General features: G+C 39.2%; 2 protein-coding genes across 9 annotated transcripts; one reads left to right on the top strand and one right to left on the bottom strand.

Moving 5' to 3' along the window:
- Positions 1-640: 640 nt before the first annotated feature.
- LOC127292406 (tyrosine--tRNA ligase 1, cytoplasmic) lies at positions 641-11,269 on the bottom strand. Of its 2 annotated transcripts, none has more exons than XM_051321799.1 (13): positions 10,729-11,269; positions 8,680-8,768; positions 7,909-8,582; positions 7,215-7,316; positions 6,978-7,137; positions 5,938-6,221; positions 5,709-5,835; positions 4,335-4,443; positions 4,073-4,155; positions 2,846-2,991; positions 2,075-2,180; positions 1,121-1,182; positions 641-844 (listed from the first exon to the last, which is right to left on the bottom strand). In XM_051321799.1, the coding sequence occupies exons 3-13, from the start codon at positions 8,031-8,033 to the stop codon at positions 829-831; spliced, it is 1,320 nt and encodes a 439-aa protein (XP_051177759.1). In that variant the 5' UTR covers positions 8,034-8,582; positions 8,680-8,768; positions 10,729-11,269; the 3' UTR covers positions 641-828. The 2 variants fall into 2 exon arrangements, with proteins under 2 accessions (XP_051177759.1, XP_051177758.1); XM_051321798.2 differs by having other exon boundaries at positions 641-847; positions 10,729-11,268.
- A 2,138-nt stretch (positions 11,270-13,407) lies between these two features.
- LOC127292405 (tyrosine--tRNA ligase 1, cytoplasmic) lies at positions 13,408-21,252 on the top strand. Of its 7 annotated transcripts, none has more exons than XM_051321793.2 (11): positions 13,408-13,549; positions 14,560-14,660; positions 14,740-14,899; positions 15,645-15,928; positions 16,005-16,140; positions 17,537-17,648; positions 17,751-17,833; positions 18,966-19,111; positions 19,769-19,874; positions 20,549-20,608; positions 20,843-21,252. In XM_051321793.2, exons 2-11 carry the CDS (start codon positions 14,632-14,634, stop codon positions 20,858-20,860), a joined length of 1,134 nt encoding a protein of 377 aa, XP_051177753.1. In that variant the 5' UTR covers positions 13,408-13,549; positions 14,560-14,631; the 3' UTR covers positions 20,861-21,252. The 7 variants fall into 7 exon arrangements, 6 of the variants coding, with proteins under 6 accessions (XP_051177753.1, XP_051177756.1, XP_051177754.1 ...); XR_007845131.2 differs by having other exon boundaries at positions 13,414-13,600; positions 19,012-19,111; XM_051321796.2 differs by having other exon boundaries at positions 13,416-13,600; positions 14,752-14,899.
- The last annotated feature ends 235 nt before the right edge of the window (positions 21,253-21,487 follow it).

Here is a 21,487-nt window from a genome sequence, read left to right as displayed (position 1 = left end):
TTGTTTTGATTTTGTAATTGGGCTGACAAGTGGACCGCAGTCCAAGTCAGCAAATTGGTCCTGACAAATGGGCCCCACCTGTAAGATTCCCTATCAATTCTCATATCAATTCGTGTTTATTGTCCTTTGTTAAAAACTTCTTTTTGTCCCGTAAACGTAAAGTGATGGTGTTTGGTAATTTGAATTGAAAAGTGGTGGCTTTATGCTATTAACTCACACACAATCCGGCCAAAGGCGCGTAATTAGAGGAGTCGACGCATAAAGCATTATATGAACTAGAGGATTACACGTTCCTGCGGGACATAAAGATAAAACTTTGCTAAAAATAGATTGGTGAATTCATAGAAAATTTATGTGAATGAGAATGATAGATGTGGAAATTACCCCACAAAATGATAGAAAATCTTGTCATTATTAGAAGAAAAACATTAAAAGGATGATAATGTTTTTCTAATTGTAAGTCTGCTTCTAATAGGGCATCGTATTATACCATCTTATAAGTAACTTCGAATTTAGTAATAACCAAACGAAATGAACTTTCATGAAAAAATATTAAGGTAGCTATTTTCATATTGATCCCTGATTTTCTTAACTTGATAACACCAGAATATTTAGAAGTAACTAATCAAAGTCAACAGTATGATGAGACATAAAACATTATATTGAAGCACGGAATGGCTTGTAACAAACAAACAGAAAGCATACACATGTTCTTTAGTACCAATACATAACGCTGCCATGAACCTTTCCTGTGTATTAAGTTCACGTAATCGCCCTTATATATCTTCAGTAAAATTTCCTTGAACTCATCATTTGCTCCTTTACTCCCTAGTACCGGGGGATACTACTGCGGGAAAAGTTTTCAAACAATTGTAAGAAATATAGCAATGCCGATGCAGCAACGGATAAAAGAAATCCGGAAATTTCAACAGTTTAGGACATGGTAAATCAGTCCCTACAAGAACTCAAGAAAATGTGGAATATAGCCCAATACAAAATGTAGGGAGCCAACTGCCAAGTTGTTAATTCAAGTTGATACTTCCGAGGACTAAGAACACTAGCTCATATAAGAGCCAAGGGTTCAATTTTGAACAAATTGAGGATATAATTAGTGACATACCTCAGAGCCTCATCCTCCAGATTTTGGGCTTCACAATTGTTTGCAAAGTGGTCATGTATAGGCTTCAAACAAAAGAAAACGGTACAACCACTTGTCAGAAAATTTAATTCCAATACAACATCGGTCAAAGTGGTCTCAATTGAATTTAGCACAATGTTCAAAGCAAAAAAAATGGTTGCAAACGTTAAACAATGCACAAAACATGAAAACCATATCTAGCCACTGGATCTACAACCATTTGATAAAAATATTTATCCAATTCATACAAACAAAAGAAAACAGTACAACCACTTGTCAGAAAATTTAATTCCAATACAAAATCGGTCAAAGTGGTCTAAATTGAATTTAGTACAATGTTCAAAGCAAAAAAATGGTTGCAAAAGTTAAACAATGCACAAAACATGAAAACCATATCTAGCCACTGGATCTACAACCATTTGATAAAACTATTTATCCAATTCATAATAACTCATAGTATATGTGTTCAATCATAACACAGATGGGTGATATCTTTTACCTATCGGTACAATATGAATGAGATCATATTTTAACACACAACTTTATGTGCGCACATAATATAACATTTTCTTCAGCATGTTCTGAAATGTACATACGTGCAGTGAACATCATGGTTGTACAGCCCATTGGTAGGAGCGTAACAAGTCGTAAAGCATGGATAGGTGGAAATGCGCAAGGCTGGATTCAGCATCGCTCGATCAAACAAGGGGGGGGGGGGGGGGGGGGGGCAAATGTTAGGGTGTAAATGAACATTGCTTAACTCTAATCATTGACAATGTGTCAGATTAGTTCACCAAATGTCTTGCTGCAGTGACAAAAGAAAAAAGGGGCTAGAATTCGGGTTATGTAGCCCGAGAATCACAATTTTGACGAGTAATTTCTACTAAAAGGATAGGTCTAGTTTCATTAGGGGATGGATGTAGCAAGAAAAGATACCTTCAGAATCTTAGTTAGTGCTTCTGCAAGGGCCAGCTTCACCTCACCGGCACCCAGAGCACCACTTTCATAATCAATGATAAGCTCTTCCATGTTCTGAAACGTCCTACACATAGGTAAACAAATTGCATCAAGATGAATTACAGCAATCATTTTGTACTGCACTACTGCCCAGCCGCTGACCAGAAACTTGGCACATAATTATCTCATGGATGATTATTTGCATAGTTTCGCTTGCTTGGCTACCAAATGCAGAATGACTCAGACGTATAATTGTATATTGTACAGATGAACTGGTTTAGGAGGAAACATGTAAAAGTGCTACCACATCCATCTCAAATTATAAGATGTTCGAGCTTTGTCATAAGTCAAACTTCCTTAAGTTTGACCAAGCTTATAATCTAAAGGTACCAACATCTACCATGAAGTATAGCTTCATAATATACTTATGTGCTATTGTAGATATTGGTATATATTCCTATAAGTTTTATCAAACTTAAAGAAATTTTACTTATGACAAAGAGCATCTTATAATTTGAAAAAGGGGGTATTTAGTAACCACATCAAAGGAAGAAGAAAGCTCTCATTCTAATAAATCTGTACTAACTGCATACTGACAAATGATCCAACTCCTTCGTACTTGCACATACTTAAGGATAACATTGTTCAGAGAGAAATTTTAAACATACTGACAAAGGACCTATACATGTACCCTTTCAAAAAGACGTAAAGATACAGTACCGGATAACATTGTTCAGAGCGAAATTTTACCTGCTACCACCGTTCTCTTCCTTCCTGAGTACCTCAAAGTATCCAAACCATGGAAACACAATATATTTGATGTACTCCAGACATGGGTTGCCTTCTGCAACTTTCGCAGGACAGAAAGCTCTGCTTAGTTTGTAACTCAAATAAACCTGAAACAGAGATGTTAGATGGCAAACTCACAAGTGCCCTAAAAAAATGCATCCAAATATCAAAGATCCATAAAGTGCAGCATATGTCATAACTCTAGTAATATTACACTGAATGGCAATAACAAAATTCACAAAATCCACTTTCAGGACTCAAGAGTTGCTTAACAACGCCAAACAACCTCAAGACTCCCGTAGGTTAACTAATGAACCCACATGTTGGGCTTAATAAATGAAGCCAAATATAAGACACTTATTTAGGATGCTTTATTTCATCCAAGCCCCTTTTTTCAATTCAAATGGGTCAACAGTAGAAGCACAATTTTTTCAGTTTTAGTAGAGGAAAAAGATTGGTAGGATGCACCAATGCAACCAATGCTTTGTGATTTAATTTTGAAAGGTGGATTTACTTGATCCAATATGAAGTGCTTAAGTGACATCCAACGTTGTTTATGCATTTGAGTATCCATTATTCTGTATGGAGTGTGGTTGACAGCGCATGGTTCTTGGTTGTTGACGACAGCTTTACTTTTCAGTAAATTCAGAACTGAACTTCCAAGTAAAATTACTCGGAAAAAAATGTGAACTCTGGGACTACATAACCGATTCAAACTGGAAAGTCAAGACTGATAGTAAAAAAAGGTCTATTAAAATAGCTTCAGAATCTACTTTTACTTTACTTACAGTGTTCTTCATTTTTTAGATTTCAATATCTTGATTAAATTTTGATTTGGTCTGACAAATAGCCTGGGAGGAATTAAAATGATTGTTTCTCTACTTTTTTCTTTTTAGTATTAAATAAGTTTGCAACATAAAAAAGAATAAATAGTGGCACTGTCAATTCTAAACATTTACAGGTATAGAAGATAGTGATGAACTTCAGAAAAATCTGTAGTATATCTCCTTCGCGAAACAAAGGTACTAGCTCAACAGGTGGCTTGATAGGACCTTTGACTGTTTGTGATAATCATTTTCCATTCATTAAAAGGCTTGGGTATAAATAGTTTGAGAATGCAAACCTGTACTCAGGACAAATAAAACTAGAATAAGCACAACAGGAACCATCTGGCATGCAGAAGAGTACCTCCCGATCTTCAATGAAGATAGCCCAAGATGGATCTCCATTCTTAGCTAATTCAGGGTGTTCTATTAAATTGGGCAGCTTATCTGTACACCAAGTGAAGGATACATGTGTGACATGAAAAAAAATGTACTCCCTCCTTTCCATAATAAGTCTCGTGGTTTTAGTTAAATTGACTAAATTTAACTAAACCACGACACTTATTATGGATCGGAGGGAGTAGCACATGCACATGCAAACGAAAAATAAAGGCTGGATAGGATACTATGGGACAGAATAATAGGTCTTTCATGCTTCATGCCTTTGCAGTACTGTCTAATTAGCTTGTCGTGAAGATCCTCTTCATGATCCATGGACAATAGCCATATGTCTGCCTGAAATATTAAAAAAAAGTTCTTATTACAGGCATAACAGAAATATTCTTCATTGCACTACCAAAGGCATCCTATATATTTAGGTAGTTATCCCAATATAATATCTTCCTTGGTTTTAAAGCAAAACATGGTTCATCCATGACAACTTTGTTAAAACAAAGTAATACGGAACATGGGAATATAAGAAAAATGATACTTACAGAAGAAAGTAAAATTTTAATCCATTTGGACAAATGAGAGTAAAATGAATAAATGTTAATGTAGTACAAGCTTAGTTTTGCCAAACCCCTTTTGGCCTATAAAATGGTTATACAATGAATAAAGTGATGCAGTAAGCGTCTACAAACTTGGCAGGTGTTTGTAATAGATAAATGGCCACGTTTAGGTACATTGCGATGTTTAAGTCAGACAATCTAGGTGCAAACCCTACCACCTAAGCAGCTCACTGCAACCTTGGCATGCATGGCAGTCTAAACAATACTCCCGGTTCAGATACATCTGTTTTTTGGCAATTATTTTGAACCGAAGGGAGTAATATAATTGAGCTGTACAACTTCACCAGTCTGCCAAGTTCCAAAACCAGTAGCACAATCTGTTAAACGCCCTTAGGTTAGCCAGGATTAAAAACACGGTCAGAGTTTAAAATAATAAATCCTGCCATCCCAAAATATAAGGCACGCCTTTTTGTGCACGGTCTTGATGCACAACTTTGACCACTAGTATATACAAAATTAGGTTTCAGAATGTGTAAATGGTATCGTTACATTTGTCTTGCAAATCTCTTTCATTTCTATATATTTATATAAATTTTGTGGACATACTATTAGTACAAATTATAGTCAAAGTTATAAGTTGTCGACCTGCGAAATTTATGGGTGTCTTATATTCTGGGACGGAGGGAGTAGAAGGGCGAGGAAGTATATTTATTTCTACTATTTTTTTTGTTCTTAATCCCCCTAATCCAAGTAGTAATTTTGGCTAATCCGGTCTGTAGCCAAACACATTATCAGGGTTAAGCTAAACACGCCAGGTTAAGGTTAGCTAACCTAGTCATCTAGGCTACACTGAATCTAGCAAACAGTACTTTTGAAATTTATGGCCCCCTTGCTGCATTTGTAATGGAAGCATATTTGGGTGCTATAACATCGTCTCATTTTAAACTTTTCATAATAATTTTGAAAAGTAAAGTTCAAGGAAGCTGATATAGTGCAAATGTGACTGAAATTAACAACATATGATGAGCATGTTAGTATACTATAACCAACCTTTTGCAATAATATAGCAGCACAGTGCACGCAAGGGGTAAAGAGAGTTGAAGCCGTCACATTTTTGGGGTCAAATGAATCATTAATATTTCTGTTAAGCATGAATGGATCCACAATTTCACAGCACCTGTTACTTAAACAACTTAGTTCCAACAAATGATCTGATAACGTAATACGCATAGGGTCTGTAAATGAAATGAAACTTGGAAAAGTGTAAACTTAGGAATACCTTGTTATCTTCCTCAAAGTATTATTTCTGAAAATATCCATGACCAGTGCCCAGTATTCAGCTGAATGGCTATTTATTTCATCGGACAACCATATGAACTCTACCCCGTTAAGGTCCAAGCCAACTGCTTTCCATATCTCAATCATGTAAAGTCCAAAAGTCCGAATTTTCGCTAGGTCACCATCGAATTTGTGCTGCATACGAGCAAACCAATCTGCTATCAAGATTTTAACTCTGCAACCAGCTTTAACCATCTTCCTAACATTGATCACCATCATGATCCCCTGCAAGACGATAACAGATAAATGTAAATCGTTGCGCAAATATACTTTGTATGTGAACAGTAAACACCCCCACTCCGAACTGCTATTAAAAGTGAAGCAAAATAACAAGTATAATAACAGTCCGGACTGTGCATAAATGACAGGTAGACAATTACTGTATATAGCACATCATCATTGTTTACCTCATGGCAAGAATCTGTAATTACAAAAAATACAACGCCTCCTCTCCCCATGCAAATGACAATACTCTAAACTTGCCACTGACAAATATGTTGCTAGTGCCTCAGTCACTTGCCCAAAATTAAGTTTCTACAAAGTACTTATCTTATAGCACAGCACATGCTCCCATCGAACATCTTCAGCTCCATTCATTTAAATCCATGTGATTACAGAAGACTCCTATCTTATGCTTATCTGAATTATTCTCCCACGCATTTGTTTACACATCTGAGTTACAATTTGGCAGACAAGGAAATCGAGGACAAGATGTGATGCCATGTAGGCATAACTTTGCAAAATTATCCAAATTGTGCAATATAATAATTCTGACATCCTCTTCTCCCCCCTCAAACAGGCAGCCAAATGTGTTTCATTTTGTATTGAGAAGAAAGCAGTGAGATAGCACGAAGTGGCCATTGTTTACAAAGATCTATGATACAATTATTCTGATATCATTTCTTAGAAAAACTGCACCAAATATTTTATGAAGTTTTTCGTAGCAGCATAGAAGATAAAGTAAAACTTCTGTTACCATACCTGGGCGATATGTACCGAAGGGGAGGGATCACACCAAACATAGCAAACTGGAGCAACCTTCTTGCCCAGTAGCCTCCTAATATCATCCTCATCAGTGCTCTCCAAGCCTATGCTCCTAATTATTGCAAACCTCTGATCCAAACTCATCCCGACAGCATTCCTAACACAAATTCAAATCCATAGATCATTCACCTGAATTCTTAGTCCAACATTAGTTCTTCGGAGTTAGCGCTTTACCATATGGTGCAGATTGTCGCCTCTTCCATGGGATTCAAACTGGGTTGCAAACGCAGTCCACTTCGTATATATAAAATATATATACAACAAGTACAAGACAACCTGTACATGGCAATAGTAAAATATATATCAGTATGACTAGAAAGACCAGGACCACCAAGAAAAAAAAGGACCTGTAGTTTGTGTTTACATTATGATGTTTTAAAATACCTGATCATAGTCTATCGCAATATTGTTTAACTTATAATCACAAATCAGGCCTTTTTGGACTGGTCTTTCGTATACTTATATGTTTACCCGTGATGTGGATGTGGTTATTGTCAAACAAGTTGGAAAGATTGACCTTGTTATGGTCCAATTAGTTGAAACTTTTTGCCTTGCAACAAGTAGTATATAGAAATTGTCATTATTTTATTTGGCTCAAGATCATGACAAGCTGAGTATGAGACAACTCTACAGCTCAACCTTGAACTCGACTTGGATTATTACTATTTTTAGTACGAGGCGAGCCTAGCGTAGCACGTTCTGAACTTGACTGGTCAAAATTTATTATTGTAGATCACACTGGGAAACCCAGACAATCCCAGTGACAGCAGAAACAACAATCGGCTGGCAAAAGGAAATTAAACGTCCGCAGCCTGAAGAGCAGAGAAAAGACATGAAATTTTTGGAGACCCCAGATCGATTAACTTACCTGCTGTGACTATTCTGCAGGTGAAATCTGGTAGTCACCGGCAGAATCGTGAGGCTCGCGGAAGACGAGTTTAGAAGGCTAATACTAAGGGACGGGGCTTGCCTGCGCCCCGTTTCTGCTCCCATCCGTGCGCCCAGCTACGTGGCAGGCATCCAAGGACCTCCCCCTCCCACGCACTGTCTCCCTTCAATTTCGCCAAAACAAAACAGAGAAAGCAATCAAAAATACCGGACACGATCGACTCATACGCGGACAAATACTAATCATCCCGTAATACAAGCCTGCGGTTAAAACAGATCACAGAATAGGAGGGAAATTTTCTCCTTCGCGCCAAGGCGTCCAGAAAACATATGGCTACCCGCCAAATCTAATAATCCACCAGTAATGCAAACAAGAACGGAGGGGAAAAAATGGCCATCTTCAAGGCTATCTAATTGAAGCTCCCAGGGAAAATCGGCAGCGCCGGATGATAGGTAGAAGCTCCGCTCTGTAAATCGAATTGCCAGGAAATCCCCAACTTTTCACGAGTCCATCTTGCCGCTATCTGTAGGCACATGCAGCAGAAGCAAAAGGCACACGATCTGAAGAAGGTTCACGATCTGACAGGTAAAGCGAACGATCTTGTTCTCCACAGATGGCTTCTCCACAAGTTGGTGTTGGGAACCATGATAATGCTGCTGGATCAGAAGCACAAAAGGTAAGAATAGTAAATAATATCTTTCATATTTTTCTTTCACTAGAATCCTACACGAACTAGAATCCTACACGAACCTGGTGATGCAATCTCCACTCCACGTTCAGCCAATGGCTCCAGCATTGCCTATATGACCAAAAGCTGATGCTATGTTGATATCTCATCTCTGCATTAAAACATATAAATAAGAATCTTATAACCGATAGTACTGAATTTGATCAGGTGACTTGTGAACAAGGCTTCTTTTATATCACAGGAACCATGTACTATATAGTTAGCCTCATTTATACACAAATTGACATATACACAAATTGAACTCTATAGTTAACCTCATTTATAAACATAGGTGTATTAACTAAATTGGACACATCTGCAGGAAACCGAAGCCAGCAATAATAAAAGGTTACCAAAGGTTGGCATGAATTTTTTGTCCGAAGAGGAAGCTTATTCCTTTTATAACCAGTATGCTGAAAATGCGGGTTTCAGCGTTCGAAGAGGCAGTAAGCATAAAGTGAAGAACACTAATACAATACAACAAAGGACTTTCTTCTGTTCTCGGCAAGGTATGAACTACGACAATAACTTTATTAATTTGTTTGGAGTATAATCAATTTTAGATGAACTACGACAATAACTTTATTAATTACTAGGATCCCGTGCTGAAGATAAAAGAGAAGATACATTCAAATATAGTAGGCCTGAATCACGTTGTGGTTGTGATGCACACATGAAGATAACTCTGAGGAACGGACTTTATCATGTGTATGAATTTGAGGAGAAACATAATCACATCCTTGCAACAGGTGACATGGCCCAATACTTGAGATCTCATAGGAGAGTAACCGAAGCACAAATAGCATCTGCGGAGGTCGCAAAGTCTGTAGGAATTTCTAATAAAGCAACTATTGATCTTATGGCCAAACAAGCATGCGGGGGAAACCTTGGCTTTACACGTGAAGACATGAAAAATCGTCTGTATACAAAAAGAACATTACAAGCAAAACAAGGTGACACTGGAGGAGTATTAGAATACATGGAGAAGAAGGTGGCAGAAGATGTCAAGTTTTTCTATTCAATTCAAGTAGATGCGGATGATTTGATCACTAACATTTTTTGGGCTGACTCCAGAATGGTCTCAGATTATGCCATGTTTGGCGATGTTATATGCTTTGACACCACTTACAGGAAACTAGATGATGGACGCCCTTTTGGTTTGATTGTTGGAGTGAATAATCACAAGAAAACTGTTGTCAAGGAGAAGGCTGTCCGAGGATCAAGAAGACCCGTTGGTGGCTTCGAGAAAGCAACGGGAAAGAAGAAGAAGAAAAGCACAAATCCTATTGTACAGCTACAACCTCAAACCAGCTCAACGGTATAGAACTTTCTCACTTGTTTCACATACACAATATAATTTTTCTAACATTTATGTACACGTTTAATAGGGTCATTTGGAGTTGATGACAAATCAAATGGGCGCATACCAATTACAGTACAACCCATTTCTAAATGCTTCGATGCAGCCATCACTTGGTACTTCCATCTCGATGTCGCCACACGACCAAAGAATGTTGACAGGATTCCAACCATACAATACACTAATGGTATGAGCATTCTACAATGTATGTTTTTATCATTTTCAAAATTCAATGGCATTGAAATTTGCAACTTTTCCACAGGGTCATCCGACAAATCACATGGACATATATTTACAACAGAACAACTCAACTCCGATTTACGCACAACAACAAACAATTGGGACTTTTGCTTCTACTATGATGGCGCAACAAAATCATGCCTTCTTACAACAGAACAACTCAACTCCGATTTACTCAGAACAACAAACCATTGGGTCCTCTAGTTCTACTATGATGGCAGGACAACAGCAAACCTTGTTCAATCAATTGAAGCCGAATTAATCAATATGTTGTATAGAGTTTTATCTCTTGTATCGAAGCAAAATTGAACCAGCCTATGTATATAGTCAAATTAGCAACTATGTTCACAAGTCTTCGTCAATCAATTGCTTATTCTGATTTTCTACTACTTTAAAACTGTACGTGTCTGCAAAGATGCAAGAAGCGACATATCAAGTTCACGCGAGCAACAAAGGAAGAAAGGAATTTTACCTCTGTCCTTTGTCTCCTGTGTACATGGTCGCGAGTCGACGAATTGCAGAACTGTGGTGAAGCAGCTTCCCTGTGGACGGACGGACGCACCAGCGCGACTCCACCTCCATGCGCCTGCAGGTCTGCCCCTCCAGCTAGGAGCTAGTACGAGTGACTCCACCAGCCGGGATCCGCCGCCGGCGGGAACAGGCCACCGCGAACGATCCAATAGGAGCAGCTACAACACCAGGGAACCTCCTCCTCTAAGGCCGTAGCTTCCGCTCTCGAGTAGGCCGAAGCAACTGTGCCATCCGGGATTCAACTCCTGCAGGTCCGGCCTGGCAAACTCGAGAGGCGACCAGCTTCGCGTCCGCCGCCGGCTGGAGGAGTTATGGTGCGCGAGGGAGAGGAAGGGGGGCGGCCGGAAGAACGGGGGCGACGGAGGGAATCGCACAGGCTTCTTCCCCTCCGCCCTCCTCTCTGTGCTTCAGCTCCGAGTTCACACTGGGGAAGACGAAGTAGTGATGTACTCCGTACGACCGGTCGTCGCTCGTATCCCTTCGTATTAGGCGGATAGTTTTGTTCATTTTTTTTAAAAGAAAAGCAACCGCGTGGGGGGAATCGCTAGATTACTGCCACGTAGCTGGGCGCACCGATGGAAGCAAAAAAGCGGCGCAGGCAAGCCCCGTCCCGGAACTTTGATGAAAACGGGTTAGGGGTGCAGGCTATGCTTCTGCAGGGCAATGACAGGGAATTTGATTGAGTAGGAAGCCGAGGAGGAGTCGTGATTGGATACAGGGAATTTGATTCGGGTACGAAGCCGAGGGGGAAGGGGGGATTTGTGGTTTTACAGAGGATTTGTGTGGGCTGCTCCACGTCCTGCGCCGCCTCCTGATCTGCTGACCCGCGTGGCTAGCTCCGACGTCGCGACCGTCGAGGAGAAGGAGCGGCCGCTACCGATCTTGGCCTCCACCGCGAACCCTCTGTGGGCGCGGCCGCAGCCGGCGTCGAGGAGGCGGTGGCCGGGGCTCGCGTTGAGGAGGTGACGCGCTCCTCATGGACGCGGGTGGCGTCGCGGTCGGACTTGCCGCCCCCGCGGTCCACGCCATGGTCGCGCCCATCAGAGCATATGCAGCCGTCTCCCCGACGAGACAGCCTTTTCTTTTTCATCGCGACGGCAAAAAATCGAGCTGGCCCGCGGTGTCGGATAGTTCCCTCTACTTATTTCGTTTTCCCTCTAAAATGAATCGTATATACCCATTTTTTCCGCCGAATTTTAGAGAAACTACCGCCATTCCCCCATAGTTGCAGCTTCTCCTCTTCCCTTCCACCACCATGCCACCGAAGAAGATCGTCGACGACGGCGCGTCGAAGGCGAGGAAGCTGCAGGCGCCAAAAGAGAGGCCGCCGGGTTGGACAAATGCAAGGTGGACGGCGGATGTGGAGCAGCGGCTGACATAGGCATCCCAGATGGGCCTGCCGAATAAGGTACCTGAGGTTATCTGGAGGCCCACGACATGAAGATTTCAAGGCCCAGAAGCCAGCAAACATCGATATGGAAGATAGAGTTATATTAGGAGTCGAGAGTCATGTAATTATACGGGAGAGGCTCAGAGAGTCTCCCGGAGTTTGTAACTTGTACGACAAGAAGATCCCTCGGCTCTCCCTCTTATATAAAAGGGAGCCGACGGGCGAAGAATCATTGAATCTATTGTCCATAAACCCTAGGTTTTACTTTGTCGAGCACATTTTCGTCTGAACATTCGAGATCTACTTGCCATCTACTTTCTACGAAAACCCAAGTCTACAATCTGTAGGCATTGCATAAGATTTAATTTTCGGATTGTTTCTAAAAACGGAAAGAACAACTTTTCAGAATTGGCCACCCTAAGTTTATAATGTGGCTGACCACTTTGTAGTCATGTACGAGATAATATTTTCTTCCCATAGTAAAAAGAGAGAGAGTACCGATCCATCGGGCTTAAATATTGCTGAAGCCCACCTGCCTTTGATGCTAATTTAGGCTCTCTTGTGCCAACCTGGTTGAGGGGAGCTGCTCTCCATTGACCTGGTTGGCAGCGTGCGGTTGCTGCACACCCTTCGCCGCAGCTACTTGCGCCGCGCCCTAGGATCAGGTAATATCTTCTTTTTCTTTTTTCTGTTTTACAAAAATCTGATTATTTTTTTTAAAAAAAAATTTAACATTTTTTCTCGATGTGAACATGTTTTGAAATTGAAAATTTTGAAAATTTTAACAATTTTTTAAATCTGAACAAATTTAAAATTGAATGTTATCAAATTTAAAATTTCAACTAATTTTAGAACTAAATATTTTTAAAATTTGAACAAATTTTAAACCTGAACATTTTTGAAATTTGAACAAATTTTAAACCTGAATATTTTTAAAATTTAAACATTTTTTAATTTGAACAGATTTAAAACCTGCATATTTTCAGAATTTGAACAATTTTCAAATCTGAATATTTTCAAAATTCGAAAAATTTCAAAAATTGGAAAATTTTAAATTTAAACATTTTTAAATCTTGGAAACCAGCAAAATAAAGAAAACCAAACAAGAAACCCGAAAAAAAAGGAAAACCGGAATAGAAAACCAGGTCTAAAATCGTACTGGGAAACGGAAAAACAGTTAAATGGGCCTGGCCCGAACCCGGCAAGGGGGTGTGCGGTGCGCAGTAGCCGACTAGCCGCCGACCTGGTCGGCATATAGGAATCGCCCTGGTCGAGCGCCTGTCTAACGACGGCGGCGAAATCGTGTGCCAAAACTGTGAGAACCAGAAGCGGACGGGGTTCCGGCATCCGGCGCTACTCCGGCGGCCGCCAAGTATTCCGTCCCAACTTCCTCCTCCTCTCCGGGAACCAAACCCTACCACAGGTCAGTACCTCAAGTTCCCATCAGCCCTAGATCGACCCCCTTGCGGACGGATTTCTCTTGCTGTGAGGCCTATTTGTAGGTCTGAAGCATTGCGTCGATTCGTCGTGTTTCTGAAGTCTAAAACCACGCCCGTTGTGGCTCCAGCAAGTAGATAACACGAGTATAGATGTTAATTGAATTTTCCACCGTCTCTTTTTGTCTGCTGATCACCGCGTTTCATACAGTGTGCGTCCAAGTTAACCTTGATGAATTGCATCAGTGAGTTTTGCTCTGGCGACAGGCTAGGCAGCAGAGGATTTTCCATATTCTCTTAGTGGGGTCTCGAAAATTTCCATGTTATTTCTCTGTGCCCCAGGCCGCGTTTAGTTTCCTTCTGCTAGCCGATTCCCAGTGTGATAGCTGATAAATGTATCTATTTTATGTCTGTCTAGTTAAAGCACAAAGCGTTATACAACCAACCACTGGATACAACCATAATTTTGTTTCAAGTGTTTTATGTTCTTGGACTGCTTTCAGGTAGAGGTAGGGCTGCGAATGAATGATTGAGCTCAATTTAAGTCGATTTCAAGGTCGAGCTGTAGAGCTGTCTCAACTCAGCTTGCATGATCCCGAGCCAATCAAAATAATGACAATTTCTATATTCTACTTGTTATAACGCAAGAAGTGGCGGCGCTTGCGCCAAATCGTTTTAGGCAAAGCTTTATCAAGTTTTCTGACCAGTTAGACAATAACAACAGCATTGGGAAGCAATGCTATAAAAGAAGGCCATTCCAAAAAAAAAAAAATCGTGTTTATCAAGTTAAAGCACATGAATGTGATACACAAAACTACGACAAAGTATTTTGAAACGCCATGCCAATGCAAACGAAAGGTCTTTTTTTTGGATGAAGTCCTGGTCTTTCTATTCTAAATATAAATATAATGATATATTACCATTGCCATGTACTTGCTGTTAACAGGTTGTTGCGTCCTTTCTGTTGTATATTTTATATATACGAAGTGGACTGCGTTTGCAACCCAGTTCTGTTCCCATGGAAGAGGCGCCAATCTGCACCACAGGGTAAGAGCGCTAACTTTGAAGAACTAATGTTGGACTAAGAATTGGGGTGAATAGCCTATGGATTTGACTTTGTGTATAGGAATGCTGTCAGGATGAGTTTGGATGAGAGGTTTGCAATAATGAGGAGCATAGGCTTGGAGAGCAGTGACGAGGATGATGTTAGGAGGCTACTGGACAAGAAGGTTGCTCCAGTTTGCTATGTTTGGTGTGATCTCTCCCCTTCGGTACATATTGCCCAGGTATGGTAACCGGAGATTTACTTTATCTTCCATGTTGCTACTAAAAACTCGTCAAAATATTTGATGCAGTTTTTCTAAGAAATGATATCAGAATAATTGCATCGTAGATCATTGTAAACGATATGTTACCGCTTTCTTCTCAATACAAAATGACACACATTTGGGTGCCTCTTTGAGGGCGAGAAAAGGATATCAGAATTATTATGTTGCACAATTTGGATAATTTTATGTACTTCTGCCTACATTGCATTACATTTGTTCTCAATTTCCTTGTCAGCCCAATTGTAATTCTCAGATGTGTAAACAAATTGGTGGCAAAATAATTTATATAAGCTTAAGAATAGGATTCTTACTTCTGTAATCACTTGGATTAAAATGAATGGAGCTGAGGTGTTCAATGGGAATATGTGCAGTGCTATAAGATAATTACTTTGTAGAAACATAATTTTGGGTAAGTGACAGAGGCACTAGCAACATGTTTGTCAGTGCCAAGTTTAGAGTATTGTCATTTTCATGGGGGAGAGGAGTAGACGTTGTATTATTTGTAATTATAGATTCTTGCCATGAGGTAAATGCTAATTCTGTGCTATATAATTGTCTACATGTCATTTATGCACTGTTTCGACTGTCATTATACCTGATATTTCGCTTCATTTATAATAGCAGTTCAGAGTGGGGATGTTTACTGTTCACATGCAAATTATATTTGCGCAATGATTTACATTTATCTGTTATCTTCTTGCAGGGGATCATGATGGTGATTAATGTTAGGAAGATGGTTAAAGCTGGTTGCATAGTTAAAATCTTGATAGCAGATTGGTTTGCTTGTATACAGAACAAATTTGATGGTGATCTAACCAATATTCGGTCCATTGGATTTTACATGATTGAGATATGGAAAGCAGTTGGCTTGGAACTTCATGGGGTAGAGTTCATATGGTTATCGGATGAAATAAATGGCCATTCAGATGAATACTGGGCACTTCTCATGGATATTTCCAGAAATAATACTTTGAGGACGATGATAAGGTATTCCTATGTTTACGCTTGTCCATGTTTCATTTCATTTACAAACCCTACGAGTATTAAGTTGTTTGAGGAGCAGGTGTTGTGGAATTGAGGATCCATACATTCTTAACGAAGATCTTATTGATTCATTGGATTCATATGACCCCATAGATGTGACGGCTTCAACGCTCTTTACCCCTTGCGCGCACTGTGCTTGTATATTATTCCAGAAGGTTGGTTAGTTTCATAACATGTTCATCGTATGTTGTTAATTTCAGTAACATTTGCACTATATCAGCTTCCTTGAACTTTACTTTTCACAGTTAAGAAAAGAGTTATAAAAATAAGGCGATGTTGTAGCAACAAAATATGCTTCCAATACAAATGCAGCAAGAGGGCCATAAATTTCAAAAGTGCTCTTTGCTAGATTCAGTGTAGCCTAGACGACTAGGTTAGCTAACCTTAACCTGACGTCGTTAGCCTAACCCTGATAATGTGTTTGGCCACTGACCTGATTAGCCAATATTACTACTTGGTTAGGTTAAGGGGATTAAGATTTAAAAAATAGTAGAAATGTGCTGCCTTACCCTTCTATTTATTATTTTAAACCTATTGTAGGATGCTTTCATGGTTCTTACCGTGTTAATTTGACCCTTCCTAAGCTAAGTGCGTTTAGCAGGTTAAGTTTCTAACCTACCCCTTAACCCTGAACAAAATGGACCCCAAAGTTCTGGGAGAGAAATTGATTATCCTGGGCGTGATATCGGAAATCCATTATCGATTGCTCTTATTCGGTATACCAAGTTATGAGAAATGGGAGTAGTTAGAATATGAAAAGAGAATTTATTAAATCTTGATATGTTTTGAAGATGAGATACTCGATTCTTCGTAACTGCTTTTATATGTCTTAGGGGTGCCATGCTACACACCGCAGCACCGCAGTTACCATACTAGCCATAGTTGGGAGTTAAAATGCCCACTAACTAGGGATTTCATGTATCGAACAGTTATCCAGAGGATCTAAAAGACTGAAAGGTCACATTTTTTCCCCATCAATCATTCAAAATTGAACCCCAACTATTTCCGTAAGAGTACATTGTGGTACTGGTCTTGGAACTTGGCAGACTAGTGCAAGTTTTACAGCTCATTTAGTATTGTTTAGTCAGCCATGTACGCCAAGGATGCAGCAAGCTGCTTAGGTAGTAGGGTTGCACCTAGATTGCCTGACTTAAACAGCGTAACACACCTAAACGTGGGCTTTCGTTCTGCAAACACCTGTCAAGTTCGTAGACGCTTACTGCATCACTTTACTCGTATTATAACCATTTTATAGGCCAAACAGGGGTTATGCAGTCCTAAACTCGTACTACATTAACTGTTATTCATTTTACTCTCTTATTTTTTCGAAGGGATTAAAATTTTACCTTCTAGTGTAAGTATAGTTTTCTTATATTTCCATGTTCCGTAATCAGCTTTATTTTAACAAAGTTGTCATGGACGAATCATGATTTGCTTTAGGACCAAGAAAGATAATATATCGGGACTACTACCCTACAAAAGATGCCTTTGGTAGTGCAATGACGGATATTTCTGTTAGGCCTGTATTATTATTTTTTATTAATATTTCAGGCAGACATATGGCTATTGTCCATGGATCATGAAGAGGATCTTCACGACAAGCTAATTAGGCAATACTGCAAAGGCATGGAGCTTGAAAATAGACCTATTATTCTGCCCCATAGTATCCTTATTCACCTTTAGTTTCTGTTGGCGTGGGCACATACTACATCTTCTTCTTTTTTCCTGTTGAGATACACACATATATCCTTGACTTGGTGTACAGATAAGCTCCCCAATTTAATAGAACACCCTGAATTTGCTAAGAATAGAGATCCAGCTTGGGCTATCTTCATGGAAGATCAGGAGGTACTCTTCTGTCATCCAGATGGTTCCAGTTGCATTTATTCTAGTTTTATTTGTTCTGAGTACAGTTTTGTATTCTCAAGCTATTTTTACCCAAGCCTTTCAATGAATGGAATATGATATCACAAACAGTCATCGGTCCATCAAGTTACCATTTAGCTAGTACCTTTGTTTCCCAAAAGTGACACTACAGATTTTTCTGAAGTTTAACATGTCTTCTATACCTCTATCTGTTTAGAATTTACAGTGTCACTAGAGATACAATTTAGTTATGCAACATCAATAATTACAACGGTATCACGGTTGCAAAACATATTGTCAAGTTTATTCTTTTCAAGACTGCAGAGTGCTATTCAATAACAGTCATTTTATTTTTTAAACTTTTTGATACTAAAAAGAATAAAAAGTATAGAAACAATCATTTGTCAGACCGAATCAAAATTTAATCAGGATATCAAAAAATTTAAAAATAAATAACACTATGTAAAGTAAATTAGATTCTAAAGCTATGCTAATAGACGTTTTTTTAACCATCTGTCTTGACTTTTCAGTTTGAATTGGGTTATGTAGCCTTATAATTCACAATTTTGCCTGGAAGTTCAGTGCTGAATTAACTGAAAAGTAAAGCTGTCGTCAAAAACGAAGAACCATGCGACGTCTACCACGCACCATACAGAATAATGAATTCTGAAATGCATAAACAACATTGGATGTCACTTAAGCACCGCGTTCTTGTTTAATGAAATCGCCAAAGCATTGCGCTTCCTGCCAATCTTTTTCCTCTAGTGAAACTGAAAAAAATTGATGCCCCTGTTCGCCCATTTTGATTGTAAAGAGAGGCTTGGATAAATAAAGCATGCAAAATAGGAGTCTGATTTTTCCTCAAGATTTTACCATTACATTTTTCGCTTTATTTATTAAGCCTGACATGTGGCTTCAGTAGTTAGCCTACAGGAGTCTTGGCATTGTTTGGCTTTGTTGAGCAGCTGTTGAGTCCTGAAAGTGTATTTTGTTATTGCCATTCATTGTAACATCATACTAAAGATATGACATATGCTGTACTTCATGGATGATAATTTAATGCATTTTTTGGGGGGCATTTGTGAGTTTTCCATCTAACATCTCTCTATTTCAGGTTAATTTAAGTGACAAACTAAGCAAAGCTTTCTGTCCTTCTAAAGTTGCAGAAGGCAACCCATGTATGGAGTACATCAAATATATTGTGTTTCCATGGTTTGGATACTTCGAGGTACTCAGGGCAAAAGAAAATGGCGGTAGCAGGTAATATTTCATTATTTCTCTCTGAATAATGTTATCCGGCACTGTACCTTTAAATTTATTTGAAAGGGCAGATGTATGTCATTTATGTGAAGAAGTATGGGCAAGTATGAAGGACTTGGATCATTTGTCAGTATGCAGTTAGTACAAATTTGTTAGAATGATGGATTTCTTCTTCCTTCGACGTGGTTACTAAATACCCCCTTTTTCAAATTATAAGATGTTCTAGCTTTGTCCTAAGTAAAATTTCTAGAAGTTTGACCAAATCTATAGAAATATGTACCAACATCTACAATAGTAGATACGTATATTATGAAACCTTCATGCTTAATTCAATAAAACTAATATGGTGTTGTAGATGTTGGTACTTTTCTTATAAACTTGGTCAAACTTAAGGAAGTTTTGGCTTAGGTCAAAGCTCAAATATGTTATAATTTGCGACGGAGGTGGTACCACTTACATGTATCCTCCTGAACAAATTCATTTGTGCAATATACAATTATATGACTGAGTCATTCTGCATTTGGTAGCAAGGCAAGCAAAACTAAACAAATTATCATCCACGAGATAATTTTGTGCGCAATTTTCTGGTCAGTGGCTGGGCAGTACAGACGAATTGCTATAATTCATCTTGATGCAACTTGTTTCATCTATGTGTAGAACGTTTCAGAACATGGAAGAGCTTATCACTGATTATGTAAGTGGTGCTCTGCATGCTGCTGAGGTGAAGCTGGCCCTTACAGAAGCACTAAGTAAGATTCTGAAGGTAATCTTTTTTTGCTATATCCATCCCCTGATTTCCCCCAAGGAAGCACTGGACCTATCCTTTTAGTAGAAATTACTCAGCAAAAAATGTGAATTCTAGGGCTACATAGCCTGAATTATAGCCTTTTTTTGTCATTGCAGTTAGTCGCCTAAGTAGTCACATTTGGTGAACTAATCTGATGCATTGTCAATGTTAAATTGGATCTTGGCATGTTATAAGCTCCTACCAATGGGCTGTACAACCATGATGTTCACTGGCACATATGCACATTTCAGAACATGCTGAAGAAAACCAGGGCACTTTTACATGTTATCTTATGTGTGCACATAAAATTGAGTGTTAAATGTGATCTTATGCACATTGTACAGATAGGGAAAAGATAGACCCATCTGTGTTATAACTGCCTCTATTTCTCTCTTCTTTGAATAGTACATATATGATTGAACACATATACTATGTGTTGCTATAGAATTTGAATTGGATACGTAGTTTTATCAAATGGTTGTAGGTCCAGCGGGGATGTTGGTAGGGTATACTTTTCATATTTTGTGCATTGGTGAACTTTTGCATCCATTTTTGCTTTGAACATTGTGCATTCAGTCGAGACGGCTTTGACCAATTTCTTATTGGAAATAAATTTTCTGACAAGTTGTACCAAATTCTGTTGTTTTAAGCCTGTACGTGACCATTTCGCAAAGAACCGTGAAGCCCAAAATCTGGAGGAGGTCATGCGGGTACGTCACTAATTATATCCTCAATTTGTACAAAGTTGGACCCTCGGCTTTCATATGGGTTGTTCTTAGGCCTCCCTACAAACATTTTGTATTTGACTGTATTCCGTATTTTCCTTGAGCAAACAGGAACTGATTTAGAATGTCCTAAACTGTTGAGATTTCGGGATTCCTTTTATCCGTTTCTACATCGGCAGTGCTACATTTCTTACGGATGTTTTGAAACTTCCCCTGCAGGTTATCCGTCACAACTAGGGGGCAGGGACAAAGGTTCCATTTGTCAACAACTAGAACTGGGAGAAGGAACAAGGACATGAAGTAGGTGGGCAGACTATCGGAGTACCACAGCTTGAGCACAATTATTTTACGCCCTGATTTATGACATTGGTGTAGATACTCAAAAGTCCAAGCCAAACAATCTTGGATAGTTCGTCCTTTTATAAAACCGTACTGATTTGCATGAATACATAGTGTAATTTGTTGTTGAAGTCTATTAGCAGCCAGCTTGGTAAGAAATTTCAAGACATGTATTGGTAAGAGAAATCAGTCTGAAATCATTGACAGTCTCAGGTGTAGTATTCTTGGGAACCAAGGTGATAAAGTAACCGTTAATGCTCTCCAAGAGGGCTTGGCCTGTATGGAACTCATTACAGAGCTTAATGAAATCATCCTTAGATCACCAAAGGCCATTTTTATTACTTCAACAGAATGGTGGCGGCATTTGCAAATCTACTGGCTAACAATGGGACCACGGGTTCAGCTTAATTTGCTGGAAAAAAAAATGCATCAAACCAAAGTGATGGAGTTGTCTGAGAAGTAATGTAATACATAGACATGAGAACCAGTTTGGCAGTTTATACATAGACATACATATGATCCCTT

This window comes from Lolium perenne, chromosome 4, assembly GCF_019359855.2.
Source record: "Lolium perenne isolate Kyuss_39 chromosome 4, Kyuss_2.0, whole genome shotgun sequence".
NCBI classification, from domain to species: Eukaryota; Viridiplantae; Streptophyta; class Magnoliopsida; order Poales; family Poaceae; genus Lolium; species Lolium perenne.
Note: the sequence above shows the minus strand (reverse complement) of the source record. Positions and strands in the feature narration are given on the sequence as shown.